Source organism: Dermacentor albipictus, unplaced genomic scaffold (assembly GCF_038994185.2).
Source record: "Dermacentor albipictus isolate Rhodes 1998 colony unplaced genomic scaffold, USDA_Dalb.pri_finalv2 scaffold_24, whole genome shotgun sequence".
In the NCBI taxonomy this organism is placed as follows: Eukaryota; Metazoa; Arthropoda; class Arachnida; order Ixodida; family Ixodidae; genus Dermacentor; species Dermacentor albipictus.
In genome coordinates, this window is record NW_027225578.1 from 4,813,017 (window position 1) to 4,829,540 (window position 16,524).

The following is a 16,524-nucleotide window of genomic DNA, read 5'->3' on the forward strand; positions in this document are numbered from 1 at the left end:
AACATTCAGTCGTGGACACTCGACAAGACTGCCAATGAATTGGGTTAGCATCACCAGTGTTGATCCCGTGTGCTGCTGTACAGGTTTGACCCAACGGTCTGCCATAAAGATCAAATACATCCCGGTATGACATTAGGAAGCAGTGCAGATACTGAAAGTTGGCCATAAAAAGGTCAGCTGCTATCACTTTATCGACGTTGTCATCCTTGGACAGTGTCTTGGTGCAAGGAGATGGCAAGGCAGTATTGGGATCAACAGCAAACTGGGGATGTTCTTTAAAGGGACACTAAAGGCAAACACTAAGTTGACGTGAACTGTTTAAATAGAATTCCAGAAACCTCGCAACACTTGTTTCAAGCCAAGAAAAGACTTGGTTTATGAGAAAATTTCGTCTGAAGGGTACAAATGCCTTTTTCGAAATTCAAACCTCCCGCCACCCAACTGGGGGAGAGGCGACATTGCATACGCCATCACCATCCTTTGCTGTCATTGGTAAGTCAAACGGCGCCCGACAGACGGCAGTACCGAGCCAAGACAGAGCGATGGATTCGCCACCGTATCTGCCTCTTGGCCAAGTGGTGTAGACCATTCAGGTGCTCGGGCATGTCGCAACATCACATGCATTCAAGTTGAATTCTGTACTACTTGCAATTTGTGCGAGTTTCACGAGCCAGCAAAACCAGCACAGCACTATGCGACAACGAAACTAGTGAAACACAAAAGCATGGGCGGCGCGGAGTCAAGCAAAAATGAAACCTTTCGACCACCCATGTTGTTGCCAAGGGTAACCTCAATTAGTTCTTTTGTCCAAAAAAATATACATATAGAGCTGGACAAGTAGCATTTTACTTAGTCTTATAATACAATACAAAGATGTTTTTTGCAACGAATGGTTGAGTACTAGTGACAGAATTTAACTGAGGAGTACTTTCATCATGGGGCAAGTACTTGAATGTCCCGGGGGAGTCTCCAGGGTGTCTACCAAGTTGACATTTCCAAATTCCCTGAGTTTTCCAGGTTTTCCCTGAGCACCTTTGCGAAATTCCCTGAATGAGTCATATCTTTGTTTTATGTCAAGACAGGCTGACACCACGTTGCCCGATGCTGTCACTCTCTAGTAAGCATGCTGAAACAAAAAAATGACTTAATCCAGTTTGAATAGTAAGGAGTAATATATATTTTATTTAAAAAGAAAACAGAAGGAAGGTGTTAGTAAAATGCACAGCGAAAGAAATGGTAAAGCCCATTCCAAATTGAGTCGAACATTTTCAAATACGAATGAAAAGGAGATGCATACATAAGTAAATATTTTTTTAATATCAGCTATTTCTATCAACTGATAGCAAGCTCATCTGTATGAGGTCCTGAACTTTGTCACAACTATGGTTCTCTCTCAGCAGCTGGGAAGTCAACCTCAACTGTCCTGACATACTCTCAGCCCGTACACAACATCTCAGTGTTGGGTTTCACTGCGTAAACAATTTATTTTGGTTTGGATGAGGGACACCTGTGTCTCAGCATCAGCCATCACTTAGTTTTTTTAGCTCAAGCTCCTTCAAAAAGGTGGCGGCACCCTTCCTTTCCCGTTAATTCCTCAGTGCGTCGGTCCTTTCTGTTCTCATCCTCCTTCTACCACGCTTTCACCACATGGATCATCTGAAGCATCCTCTGGGTCAGTTGTACAGTTAACATTTGATTTCTTGGACTTCCGAGGGGCCGCAAAAAAAAAATTGAAAAAAATTAATGCATGTCTTTAACTGCCTTTAAGGGCTAACATTACCACAGGCACGTCTCAAAAAGCTCTGAAGGCCTGCCAGTACGCTTTTTAGGCATATCAGGGCTTGTACTGTGACAGAAGACGACGTGCACGCATGTGTAATTAAGTAATGTATACTGTGTCCCGCGACAATTGCCCCCTTCACACGCTTGTTATGCTTCACCGCCTAACACTAGTGTACCGAGGCGAAGCTAACTTTCGCAGACTGGCATTACGCAACGCGCTGTGCTCTGCGAGCTTCAAAGCCAATCGCTAGGATTACAAAGGCGGAGTCGGTGCCATTGGCGGTAGCGGCGAATTCTTTCAATGAAAAACACGGCACCGCACGGCAAGAAGCTTAATAGCGAACATAGAAGCAGCTAGGCCAGACGTTGCCGCGGTGGTGGTTACGGATTTGCGGATTTGCCTGCGAGAGTGCCGGTTCGAGGCGGCGAGATAATCAAAATAGCGGCGGTGGCGGCTTTGATTAATGCCATTTCAGACCTGCAGTCGGGGCAATATACATTGACTATATGGAGTACGTGGTGGTGCCGCAAAACCGTGCAAATTATCGGGCATGTCCGAAAAATCGGGCGTCTAGAAAATCGGTCGTTAACTACTCTGGCAATACATCGTGCCGATGACACGGCGTCAATAATGATTCGTTGCGATTCCTCTGTTACTGGAGCCAGCATTAACACGACTTTCGTTCCCTTTCAATAAAGTTACAGCTAATTTTCCCTGATGGAAGCACAAATTCCCTGAGTTTTCCCTGAGTTTTTCCAGACTGTTCAAATTCCCTGAGAATTCCCGGTTTTCCCGGTTTTCCCGGTTGGTAGACACCCTGGAGAGTCCCTAACCATGTCCTGCATTTACCTCAATTTCTCGATTATTAAGGCTCTGTTTGCAATAATATTGACACCTTAAAGATTCTCAAACACTAATCTATCACTTCCACTTGACTTAATATTTGCCTTTAGTGTCCCTTTAAGGGCAGATACACTCGCCAGTCTCATGCCTTGCAGTAAAACTTGTGGAATGGTGCCGAAGTTCAAAAGAGGAACATACGTGAAGCTGTCGGCAACTGTCACAAATGCATGTAGCAGGGATACGTTGCACGTAAGGATCACGTCTAGCGTCGGTAATAGCCCATAGTCACCATAAGGTACCCATGGAGTCGGTGACAAAATAGCATACGTAGGTGCTTTCAGCAGCAGCCAAACAAATTTGACGAAACACAAGTGCGCGAGTTGTTTATTGGATGAATCTTGGAGCAGAGGGAGCTCCAACTACACGAGACCGGCAGCACGATTGACGAGGACTGAGTGGGACAACAGGAAATCACTGCCAATGATTAGTTCATAAGGGCACAGGTCCAAGACGGTGAACAGAACTATGGCATCGTGTACAGCGATGCTTACATCAGAGGTGCGCATTCTGACGATGGGAGGTGTACTGCCATTGCCAACTCATGTGGCAATCGAAGTAGGAGGTTTGAACACTTTGCAGAGACAATGATGAAGGTGCAAACTCATTACCGATATATATGCGCCTGTATCAATTAACTTCAACACTTTCACCTCGTCTACTTCAACGTCCAAGAGGTTTCCAGTTGTGGGCACAGTCAAAAGAGGATTTTCGGGTTGAGCAAGCAATGCAGCAGTACCTCCAGGCACTGCATCCTTTAGTTTTCTGAGAAACGTCTGGAAGAATTGGGGAGTGGGGACTGACGAAGTAGTGGAGAGCGTGATTGACAATTATGTGGCGACAGTGAATGGCTGGAACTCCGTGTGGGCAAAGTTGCATCACTATGATGCAATTGAGAGCACTCCCCAAATGTTGGGTATCTGGACTTGTGGTGGCTGGTGTAGAAGAAGGAGAGATATAGTGGATACGTCCGATTGCAGCAGTCGTAAGCAGTGTGGCCAATCCCTCTGCAGTTGGAACAGGTCGGCCTGTCATCATGTGTACGCCACTCTGCCGGGTCGCGATATTAGCGATAAGTGGGCTGCCACGGTTGAATGGGCACAAGTCCACGGCCACATGACTGAGTGCACAAACAGGCCTAACACCAGTGTCCTCCAACTCCTGGCACACAACCGCTTGAATTAGCGCAATGCTTGGTCAGGATTTGTGGTTACAGCCATGAAAAGCAGTAGGGGAAGCAGCCTCTATCTTGCGTCGCACAATGCACACTACATCTTCTGTTGGAGATATTGGTGAGGCAGTGGGAGATCCTCGCAAGAGGAAGTACCAGTGGTGTTAGGCAATCAGACGAACCTTGATTGACTTTGGCGACTTCTGAGTGCTCAAGCTGCTGGCACTGTGCAGCAACGTCAGCCACTGTGGTTCAATTCTTGAAGACGAGTAAATTAAAGGCATCATCAGCGATACCTTCCAATATGTGACGAACCTTGTCCGATTCCAACCTTTCATCATCGACCTTCCAACAAAAGGCCCAAGTGTCCTGAATGTAGGCGATGTAGGACTCAGTAGTTGTTTGCACTCAAGCACTGGGTTCTTGTTTTGCAGTGTGCTGACAACCATCTGGCTAGCCGAAAAGGTCTCAAAGCTTCTGCTTGCAAAGCTCCCAGCTTGTGAGCTCTGCTTTGTGTGTGTCGCACCACATGTGCACTGTGCCTCGCTGGTAGAATACAAGGTTTGTCAGCATCAAAGTCGGGTCCCAGAAGTTGGAGGCACTAACATGTTTGTACCAGTTTGACCAGTCTTCTACGCCGACACTGCCAGTTCCGGAAAACATACCGGGGTCACGAATTTGCATTAAGATGATCGATAGTGTTACTGTCAGCAAAGCAACAGCAGATGGCTCAGGTTGACTATTCAGTAACCCAGTCTGCATCACCATAACCTTGGGCTGCACGAGCAGTCTACTGCAGAGTTCCGTGTTGCCGTGGCGTTACCCCGCACCTCCACCAAAATGTAACCAGGAAGGCGATATGCGAGCTGTCGCGCGCCTTCATTGTATTCCTTTCACTGTGTTCTCGTGCACGCGCTTGGATAACTCTCCTGTGACAATATTGTATAATGATGTCTTTACAGTTGATGAAATCACTGAATGTTCCGATGCTACTGATGCAGAATGCAGAATGGCCATGATCTCCGACGCAGTGACAGAGTTTTCAGAGCTCATCTGTATCGGCACCTATCCCACAGCTGTCACCAAAATCGAAGTGCCCTTCAAACAGCGGAACAATATTTTTGTCAGAAAGAAGCCTTGAGTTACGGTTCACTTAGGCCTTGAGAAAATTACTTGGTTAAGACAGGAGCTTCAAGGAATGCTGGATGCAGGCATTATCAGACTTTCATGTTGCCCTTTCCCTAACTGATTACAATTGTGCCTAAAGATTGGTCCTTCGACTTGTGCATAGATTACCAGCTCATCAACAGGCAAATGGATCTATTTCCCTTCCAGATGCAAAGAATTGATAACTGATGAGATTGGTTGGTGCAAATGATCTTCAAGAACGCACTTGTGCAAGGATATTGTGAAGTACCTTTTAAGAAAGAAACCAAAAAGTTGACTGCATCTGTTGCACCTTCTGATGAGTCCAATAGAACCGGTTCCTTCAGATGGGAAAATGCAGGTGCATGATTTTGGAAAACTTTGAATAGTGAACTCAAAAAAAGGTTTTATTGGAAAGTTCCGCAGTCTATACATTGATGACATCTTAGTTTATTCATGGACCAGAATTGGCCACATAGCTCATCTTTCGGCAGTGCTGCACACATTGAGTAATGTGCAAAATGAACGTGAGGGTGAGTGAATTCTTTTTCCAGACTGTGGCATTTATCGAAAATGCTTTGATGGAAAGACCAGGAGCACTTAGGAAGAAAGTGCACAATGGATCAAATCTCTCGTGAAGCCACAGACCTCCTTTCTCTTCGGGTATTTCTAGGCCTTGCCGGGCACTTCCGAGCGTTTATTAAGGATTAAGCTAACAAGACAAAGTGCCTCAATGCTTTAAAGAGATGTGCAGGTTCTAGAATGGCAAAAAAATTGCCAAAATATAAATTTTATGAAATATCTTAAAGGCATTTTATTTATGTGGTCCAATGAGCACCAGTACTGTTACTTGCACCTTGTTAACACAATTTCATCTGATCCAGTACTCAAACTTTCTGACTTCACATTTTTTCAGCTCTACACTGATGCTTCACACAATGAAACTGGGGCCATTCCTTAGGAGAGAGATGCAAGAAGCCCGCAGCCAGACAACTACGAATAATAGGATATTTTTGTACATGTTCATCAAGGCCCAAATGAACTACTGATCCATCGAAAAAGAGGCATTAACTGCTGTCCTGACCTCAAAGGGCCCCTGAAACAGTTCGGACAAATTTTGTAGACATGTAGGGTACAGCTAAAGTTAATCATTCGCACCACAATTTGTGTGAAGCGTCTTATATTAAGAGAGCTAAGGACGATTACAAGTTACCCTACTCCATAGTCATGCATTTTCTCCTCAACTCGTTCGTCCAGTGATCGGGGCTAAGCTCCACCTTCACTGGCTCTGCGTCATGATGGCACATCGTGTCGTTGACTGCCAGTTCTCTAGGAGCGAGAGCGCCTCTCCAAACTCTCCGCCACCTGGTTAGCAGTTGAGCCCAAGCGAGAGCTATCGAAGCGGTGAGTGTTGCGAGCACTCTGTCGCAGCACCGAACATGTCTGGTATTCCAGTAACCACAAGCGAGTTGGGCGTTTCAATGGATGGGTAGAGGCATAAACTCAAGCTGATGAAGGAACCTTAGTGTAGACGTATGTGAGTGGCCCAATCGGTCTGCACAGTCCAGCCACCTGTAGGCACAGAGCTTAACCAGCCAAACAAAGTGCTACTATTGCTCTAACCAGCTGTAAAACATTTTAAACATTTACAAAAACAACCTGTTGATTACACTCCTGCAAAAAATTTACATCAGCAGCACAGAAGAATACACTTCGTTACTGCTACTGTGTGTGGTTGAGCTCTGTGCCACCAGGTGGCTGCACCGTGCAGACCATTCACATTTGCACTTCTGCTCATCTCGTGAAATGGCACGATCAAACGGCCAGGCCCTGTCCCCTTGCGCTTGCATTTACCCAAATACGAGACTCGCGAAACGCTATTGCGGTAGTAATCCTCCAGTGTAAAGTGACCGTAAGCACGCAAATCCTGGCACCGAACAGATAGCGGCAGTCCAATACGCTGCAGCCAGTCCGCTCGTCTGCTGCCTTGCAGAGGGACACGATGACGCAACTTGACATATTGCCAATCACTACGTTTACAGCCCACAATGCAACAAAGTCAAATCACGGTGCTCCTGAAAAGACTGAAACTGACTCTGACCGTGGAGCTCTCGTCAAAATGGAGCACATTGTAACACAAGCAGACGACGCTTGCTGTGTGCTGGAAGTGCTTAAGTGTAGTGAAAAATCATTCTTGTGCATTCTCTTTCTGTTACTTTCTTTTTATAGAAACAAATTAACTAACATTCCAACTTTTGCAAACAACATTTGTTCACCATAAAGTTGGAAAAATTATTGATGACGCGCCCTGGGCACCCAATCAGATAGCTTGCCCTACTAACGTCATTGGGGTAAATGACGTCAAATGGCTAGGGGTTGCTTAAAATCCAGCCGAGCAATGTGCTGCGATTGACAGCTATGTACATTTTTAAAACCTTATAATAAATTACATGCTTTACACAGAGCACTTAGATGCGACAATCACTGATCAGAGGGACCTACTCTAACAACTCAGTATGTTTGTACAAAAATGTCAAAATCATTTAAGGGTCACTTTAAGGTATTTTAGAACATACTTGGCAGGCAGATGTTTCAAATTATTTACTGAGAATCAAGCCTTGACTCATCTGCTTCACCTCACACAACCAAAAGGTGGAGTTGCACGATGGACGAGCAAGATCCAGTAATATACGTTCCAAGTTGTTCAATGCCCCGGACAACGCATTTCCCAGACATCACATGCCACCAGGAAGTTGGATCTGTACTTGTGAACCTTGCAAGACTGTGGGAAAGAACAGAAAAATTTACATTTAAAAACAGAAAGGTACATGTACCTGAAACAGTAATGCCAATTGACTTGAGGTAATACCATAACAGTCGGGAATCTGGAGAACATGATGGATTTTGTAGGATGTACAGACAGAACAATCACTCAAACATTGACTAGAATGAACATGAAGGTGGATGTCGCTTTCATGCCATCCTGGCACTATGAATATCAACTCTACAAAACAAAGTTCGGGCTGTGAGGAAATAAAATGGTAATGCCTCTGCATAGTAATGCATGCTTCACTGTATCGCACCTCAATTCTGCATGAGTCAGAAAGAATTAAGAGTGGGAGCATGGGAACAGCACAAGCATTTTTGGTGGCTGTAGATGAGTGCATGCAGTATGTGGCTGCTGAGCTTGGCCATGAAGATGTGAACTTTGTGACTTCACTCCCTGAATGAAGTGTGTTCAAAGATGTTAGGTCATGGTTGATGGCAATGGACCCACTTTTTGAAGCCAGAGTCAGTGTAGGGAATAAAGTGGTACCAAGCTACGTTTTTAAGCACCATACTATCCTTAAGCCAAGTCGCTTGCAGAAAGAGTGATTAGAGACCTGAAACGTTTTATTTGCAAGCTGCATTATCAGGCAGCTAAATATTCACATTTTTTTGCACTTTTCACACTATGGAAACTTTTGAGAGTGTAGAGTCAATTGTATACTTCAGTAGCTTTTTTCAATACAGATGTCTCATCTCTTGCACACATGTACCAGCTTTTTAAAATTGATATTTTGATAAACCAGGTATGAAGGTGTGTCCAAAAGGTCATGTAGTATTGCATTTGTAATAAGCACATGAGGTTCATTTTTGTTGGTCTGAATTCTGGGTCCTTAAGCACCTATGGAAGCATTTTTTGATGTCACAACAGTGACTAATTGAAGTGTGCTTACATTCATCAAAAGGGTAAAGTCAGCTGTTTCACAAATGCACGTTGCAGCGTTATAACACACAAAGCAATAAAGTTCAGAAAGTATGTATAAATTATGCATTGGCTAATTACACACACTGCATGATAATAGTATTAAAGCTCACCACAAAGGCTACAAGAAAAGAGCATAAAACCACAAAAAAGACCTGTTAAAAATGACAAAGAATACAATGGATTGAAACTCATTCATAATCAATGTTACTCAACTGAGCCTCCCTCAAATCTTGTAGCCCTGCCTTTTGTCTAGTTTCTGTAATTAAGTGAAAGAATACAAGGTGATTGTTGTGCAGAAAATGCAGTTCACTTGTGCTGCACCTTCAAAGACTACTGTCGCAAAGAAAAGAATTCCCGACAGTTCACTGATGTAGACAGCTTTAGTTCAGCATGTTTAGTGGAATAACGAGCTTAGTAGAATTGCAGAATCGAAATGTGCATGCACAGGATGCTAAACGACCCATATCATTTAGGGTGCGCATGCTATGTCTCAGATTTAATGTTACCATTCTTGCATGGTTTATGTAAAACATGGTGCCGCTCTCGGCTGCTCACTTCGAACTGAATTTGGCATTGCTTATGTGGAATTCACTTTATTTGAAGCAAATGATTGTGTAAACGGTTTTCGCCTAGTCTCAAGCCTCTTCGACGACAGAGTATTTATGGATAACCTTACGCGGAGTTTTCGAGATTGCTTCTTGTTTCAAATGCATCGAAGCCTAAAGTGCAGAATGATGATTTACTGGCATTCCCTTTGAAACGAGACGGTGACAAACAGTCACCTAGCCTGCTGCATGCCGTACATTCTTTTCATTCTAACATTTTTGTATATATCTCTTTAAACTTTTTTTCTCTAGCTCTTTTTTTTTTACTATTGTAAAAAAAAAAGTCCGCCACCATTCCACCCTGTTAAAGTGGATGTACAGCGAGGCTGGTGCGGACGTTAGACAACTACCACTACCCCAACACAAGACAGTCATTTCAGGAATTGCCCAATGTTTGCGCACAGGTGTAACTAACAGCAGGTGCAAGAGAGAAAATATGGGGGATTTTGCTCCTTGAACATCTGACTTTGCCTAGGTACTACAGAAAAGTTTGTTAGATCGTTTTGTATGCGTTTGTCCCTAGGTGTGCCAGCATTACGGAGTGAGGTCGTGGGTCTGTGTTGATGCCGTGCGTCTCCTTGGATGTTGCTGGCGCAGTGCAATGGTGTGGAGGATTGTTGTCGAGGGTGGCACACTCTGGCAATGCCCACGCATGAGTTTGTTTATGCTCCGATGTTGGCTGCTGGTGAGGTGAACCAGGTGAAGCAGTGGGTTTTAATGCCCCATTTGATATGATCGTTGTGTCTAAGGCTACGTCAGATGTACGCTTATCCCAAACGCTACAGGTATGTCAGACAGACTTCTCGTGCTTTACGGCACTCTACCTTCAAAATAACATCACTCATTATCCCAAGGGAGCAGTAGGGGTTGTAGTAGAGACCGAGCCTGTTCTCCTGGAGCAGTATTTTCGCTCATGCCAGGCTTTTTGCATGCTGCTCTCCGTGGCTTTTTAAAAGCACTTCTACTGGTCCCCTTTGAGTTCAATAAACGTCTTTCTGCAAAAACATGTGCAGAGTTGACAGTTGGTTCATAGCACATGTAGCACAGTCCACAGGCCTACACTACAATGGATTTATGTGACGCCTGCATTTCGCATTCCTAGTTACCTGTCTATTAAAAAAGGACTTGAGGCAACTAAATGAGACTAAAAAAAGGCTTCTTCAGTTGCCGTCAAACCTTGCTCCTAGTGCCAGAGAAACAACAATTCTGTCACCACAGAGGCAGCAGGAAAAAACAGCATATGGAAATTCGCCTACCGCGGCATTGTTCTTCCTTGATCCAACTGAATCTGTTCTCATTGTTCTTCTCTCCTGTCCAATCTTTGTGGCTTAACTTTCGTCATTCAACTGAACTTGCTTTTCATTCAGCAGCACACGAACAGAAAGTTTTCATTCAGATCACTGATACAGTGCTTACACCATTGCAAATGGGCATTCACCACACGTATCACAAGCCCTTTGCTAGTTAAAGACTTACTGTTGTGCATATGCTCCCAAACACAGAATCATACCCTTAAGTGTCATGAATCAACTAGCCCTTTGGCTACCACTTGACAGTTATTGCACTACCTAGTACAAACCGACATCATTGATTGGATTCGTATGAACTTTGTAGCTGTTTTTCTCTCACAGTAACACATTTCAACACACTGCTAATCAATTCACTGGCATGTGGAAGAAAGTGCAACTCTGCTTGCACAAACATGCCAAGTAACGGTGCTCCACATGCACAGTAGCAGCTTCCTTTAAAGCAGTTCCAGTGCCAAGGAGCCTCGCGAAATTGACTGAACAGCCATGCTTTGTCAAAAACAACCTTTACTTTGTCCAGCAAAGAATTTACATAACCTCACAGTAGGAAGGCAGTAACCTTAGGAGAGTCCACTTGCTTAAACATCCCAACAAAGAAGAGGGGAAAGGGAACAGGCTGCAGCTCAAGTGCTCAAGCATGGTGATTGGGTGCTCAATTGGCTCACCAGTGGTGACACAGATAAAGCCAAAAATGATGTATCATTCCAGAAGTAGGTTTCTGTGTAATGCTAAATGCTTGGCTATCCTATATCCAGCTAAAATGTATAGACAGGCAATGTGCTCTTCTGCTGAACTTTTTGAGGTGAAATAGCATATTATGTTATGTTATGCGACACCTGGTGCCCATTGTCAAAGCTGAAACAAACATAATGAAAAAGGCCTTACAATGGGTAAGAATACACGTACCCCCATGTATGAAAGTCCACATTCATGTTCAAGTGCACTGCAGTACTTTGGAAGCAGCAATGCAATTTCAGGTTGTCTGTATACAACTGTTCTTTGGCATGGTAAAATAGTATACTGTGGCCGGGTTCAGTGGACAGTAATCCTTGCAAGATAAATGGAGTATTAACTAATTAGTTAGTTAGTTAGTTAGTTAATTAGTTATAGTTAGTTAGTTCATTTGAGTTTAATGGCGCAAAAGCGACTAAGGCCATGCTGCGCCAGCCAAGGGATTAACTAATTACCATCGACAGTTCAAGCACTTGTACCATACTTGACAGCACCATACCAATAATGGGGCCTCGCGCTCATTCAGACTCCATTTTCAGAATAAAGCTATAGTCTTGTTGGCTGACACTTTCTTCAATATGAATCACTTAATTTCACCCACTGCATTGAAGTTAATGCTATGAACAGCTCTTTTGACGCGATAAAACTGTACACCGCACATGCAATAAAACTTAATTGGAATGTAATTAAGACACCATATGGTGTTTACGCAGCCCATATGCAAAGTTTAGCCCCATCCCAAAAACCCTTCGTTTCAGTTCAGTGCAAATGTGAGTTCTGCGGGTATGTCACCTGCCTCACTCTTTTCTGTGTGCTGCACCGCTTAAATTATTCAAAACACAATCCAGCTAACCCTACTTGTGCACTCGTGTGGCAAAACATCACGACATCAAGCCACTTCGATCCCAGGAAACAAGCAAACAAAAATCATCAGCAAGCAGCTAACATGGTCTTGCTCCTTTAAGGCTGCGTCACTTACACTAAGGGTCCATTGCGGTGCAACGAGCGTCTAACAGGAGATGCAAAAGAAGGGTATGGACAGTGGCACTACTGGCAATTAAGAGACGTTATTACAATGACACAAATGAATCAATTAAAAAAAAGTCCTCATACAATCTCAAAAAACAGATAAGGAATGACGGAGAGGGAGCAGAAAGCAACACTTGCCTTCTAACATGTCTTGCATGGTAGACAAAGTCATGGCAGACATGGCAGACAAAGTCACAGATGAGCATCTAGCTAACACTAATTATCTGAGCTCTTGACTATATTGTAAGCTTCCATACCTTCTAGGGCACCGTTTCTTCTGTGTTGCAACAAGGTATCTGTCTTGTCAAACTACAGCAAGCAGCCACAACTCACACATTGATCTGCAAGATGGCTTCTGGCCTTCTTGTTGACACTGTAAGTACGTTCCCTCAACCAACTATCCATGCATCTATGCATCTGGCTCAAATAACATTTATTCGTGGTGCAGCAATACAGTTTTTTAGTTGTGAGCAGGGCCATTCTCCGGCACCTTCTGTTGTGTGTTCTGTTTGGTGCCCATTACATCACAATGAATCTGTACTACCTAGCCCAAATTTCAGTTCTACACATAAGGGGTTGTCAATGCAACTCTTCCCTAAACGTAATGATGTCAATAAATTGCACGGGCTTGGAAAAGACTGAATCGGACCATTGTTCTATCACACTGCCTTTTCCATCTCATGCCTGCATGAATCAAATGACAATATTGCTTGCATCAAGCTGATAATGTGTCTTGAACAATTTGAGGATTTGAGAGCTTTAATTCTTTGAAACAGAAATCAGCTTCTTTATTTTCTACACATACTAGTTCTCTTATTTTCTTCTTAAGGGGAATGAGCGTGATAGCTTTCCATGAACATATTCCTAAAATATTTTTAAACGTAATGAATATGAACGACAACATAATGAGCACAATGTTACCATTCCACCTTGACTCAATGGTTCTTCTCAGCTCAAATGCCCTCAGTAGCAATGCCCTCCCTGTTGCTCTTTTTGTTTGTTTCTCCTTTCAACGGTGGGCTTAATTATAGTAGTAACTTCTTGATGTTGGCGTCTCGCAAATTTGCCTAACAGCAATGGAGGAACATCGATAGGATGGGCGGACTGGGTTAACAACCACCACTTTCCATTATACTAGATCTGGAAGGGTAAGCTTGTGTGCAAGAGCTTTTTCTCATGAGAAATTCGTGCTCACAAACAAATGCCCAATGGCTGGCACCTAAGAGCCTAAGAGCCCTTGCAGTGGCTGTAATGTTATCGCTGACATATCCTGCAATGAAAAAAGAGCGGGGGCCTTGGAAACTGCAGAGGAGAGCATGCAGTCTATTATGCAAGATTGTAGGTTCCCAGCAGAATGCAGCAGAACATTTGGCCTGTGCATTTAAGAGCATTGCTAACAGACTGGAAACATTTTCTTACCATCTTCAAAAGGTGTTCCAGTACCCCTTTAATGTTATTATTTCCTTTACTCTACTATGATATATCTTATTGTGATTATATTACAGTCTTGGTCAAGTTATTGATGTTCAATTATTGCCTTAGGTATGCATTTTTTATTGCATTGCTATAGCCGCTCTTGTTCGCTCACATGATTGTTATGCACAGGAGGCCCCAATAAAATCAACTATAAACCTCCATTATTACATACCACTTTTTCATGTTTATATTAGAAATCATTAATACATTCTGACGTTACTTCGCTTCATCACAGAACACCCTAGAGGGCCACATAAGAGTTTATCATTATTAAGCGTTGACCATAATTTGTGATGAAAGTGAGAGGGAGAGTGAATGCTTGTGTGTATATGTTACACTGAGGGCTAATCATGACATGATAGAATGCTTGCAGGATCAATTGAGCCGAAATTGGCCTTTTGAAATCCAAGTGCAAAGATGAATAACTACAAGCATAACGATTGCATGAAGTCTGCAATGATTGCAATGTCTTTCATAATGTCCCAACATTAATTAGGTGCCTTGTGTTCACGTGTATAATGTTGCACGCAGTCAACTAGGCAGTGAGGTCTGAATATTGCTTCATTAGACTACATTATACACCTGTAAATCCATGGCTTCACTAACACCAAAAGGTGGAGGAAATGAGTTAACATGATACATTACAGTTAAGCTCATCTCCCGGAAAGATGTTTAGTGATGTCGCATTTATTATTACACAAATAACTGTTAAGGATTTACCTCTTTACTTAGCACACCATAGTAAATCAATCAATTTGGCTGATGGCTTTTCACCTGGGCACGGTGAGAGGGCATGGCAAGGCAACAGGAACAATGCTGCTAACGAAATTGTCACTGTTTTTTGTCCAGGCCCTTCTGCTTGTCCCCGCTGTTGCATCATCGACTAGAGGCACATGTTCAGCGCCCAATATGGGAGATAGCCTGGATGGCTTCGGCTATCAACGTTGTCCCCTGCCTCCAGCGAAGGCCGTTCTGCCCAGGACCATCAGCCCTTGCCTGCTCTTCCCCTCATCGACGACGTCATAGGATCTGGTTATAAAAGAAAGCCTGCAATGGTTCTTCGGCAGTGGGCATAGCGAGGCGACAGGAACAATGCTGCTAACGAAATCGTCACTGTTTTTTGTCCAGGCCCTTCTGCTCGTCCCCGCTGTCGCATCATCGACTAGAGGCACATGTTCAGCGCCCGATATGGAACAATGCTGCTAATGAAATTGTTGCTGTTTTTCGTCCAGGTTTGTTCGAATAATTCTACCACACGAAATGACAACCGTACATTATTGATTGTGCTGTGCCCACAGATGTGTGTTCCGATAGCATAAAGTGCTTGTGTGCTTTAAACTGATTCTATGCGGCGATGTCGAGCGAAATACCGGACCTACAGTCGAGAAAATGTTCGAGCAACTTCAAAGTGGTCAATCTGCAATACTTGGAGAACTTTCGGATATAAAGAATAGACTAGTAGTTACCGAAACAACAGTAACTGCCCTCAGCAAACGTTGAAATGAGTTTGACAAAATGTTGGCAGACATTCGTGAAAAATCTTTGCAAATTCAAAACCTTCGGGACAGAACCGTTTCACTTGAGCAAAGGCGAGGCCAGCAAGCTGAAAAAATTGTTGACTTTGAGGACCATAGTCGCAGGTAACCTTGTTGTTTATTGCATCCAGGAACAAAGCAAAGAAGATGAGCAAATTTTAAGAGAAAAGGTGCTTACGGATTTTTTTGGCAGAAAATTAGGGCAGACTTGCAAAACGGTGGCGAGAATTCATTACATTGGAAGGCGTGAAAATAGGCCAGTCATTGTCTATTTCCAGGACTTAACAGAAAAAGAGGCTGTCCTGCGGAATGTGAAGAATTTGAAAGACACTAATAATCAATTAGTAATGATTATACTGTAGTTCTTCGGCACGACATAAGTAATTACTTCTGTGGCAGTCTGGGAAAGAAGATAGGGCAAACCGCAAGAAATCCTCTTATCCACAAAAACCTCTTATCCACAACAAGCTAAAGCTAGATGGTGTACTTTACATGTGGGATGGAGCCAGAAGCGATTGAGCAGTTGTATCACAGAAAACATTTACGGAGGGTAGCGCAGGGAGGGGAGCAAATCAGGGGAACTCAGCCAGAGCACAGGGTCAAAGGATTCATGAGACCACGCATGCGCAAGGCCGAAATGTCTTAGAGTACTTAATCTTAATGCCCGTAGCATCGTGAACAAAACAAATCGAATGCCTCCTCTTTATCCACAATCCCCATATCACAATAATAATGGAAACTTGGTTGCATGATTGTGTACTAGACGAAGTAATAGTTGACGAATCACACCATATTTCCCATCATGAATGTATGTCCCGAGAAGTGGCATCGCACTTATTTTAAAAAACACACTTTCAGCTACGCTACTTCTCCAGATAGAAAACCATGAACGTATCTTCTAGAAAACAAACTGCTGGGAACATGCACTTACATGTGTGCTGTCTACAGGCCTCCTTCTTCACCCCCTGAATTCTTGTTGGCATTATCAGATTACATGTCGGTGCACATTAGCATATCACTAATTATGGCTGGAGATTTTAATCTGCCAGCAATTGATTGGGCTTGCAGCCCCACATCTCACCTGCTCAA

The 16,524-nt window shown here is 43.5% G+C and overlaps 1 protein-coding gene across 1 annotated transcript in view; it reads left to right on the forward strand.

Annotated features, from left to right (window-relative positions):
• Positions 1-10,063: 10,063 nt before the first annotated feature.
• The window catches only part of LOC135909084 (bolA-like protein 1), a 69,240-nt gene continuing 62,779 nt past the window's right edge, over positions 10,064-16,524 (forward strand). The window contains exons 1-2 of the mRNA XM_065440919.1: positions 10,064-10,141; positions 12,689-12,799. Of these exons, the coding sequence (XP_065296991.1) occupies positions 10,088-10,141; positions 12,689-12,799 (165 nt within the window). The 5' untranslated portion in view covers positions 10,064-10,087. The remainder of the gene's footprint in view (positions 10,142-12,688; positions 12,800-16,524) is intronic.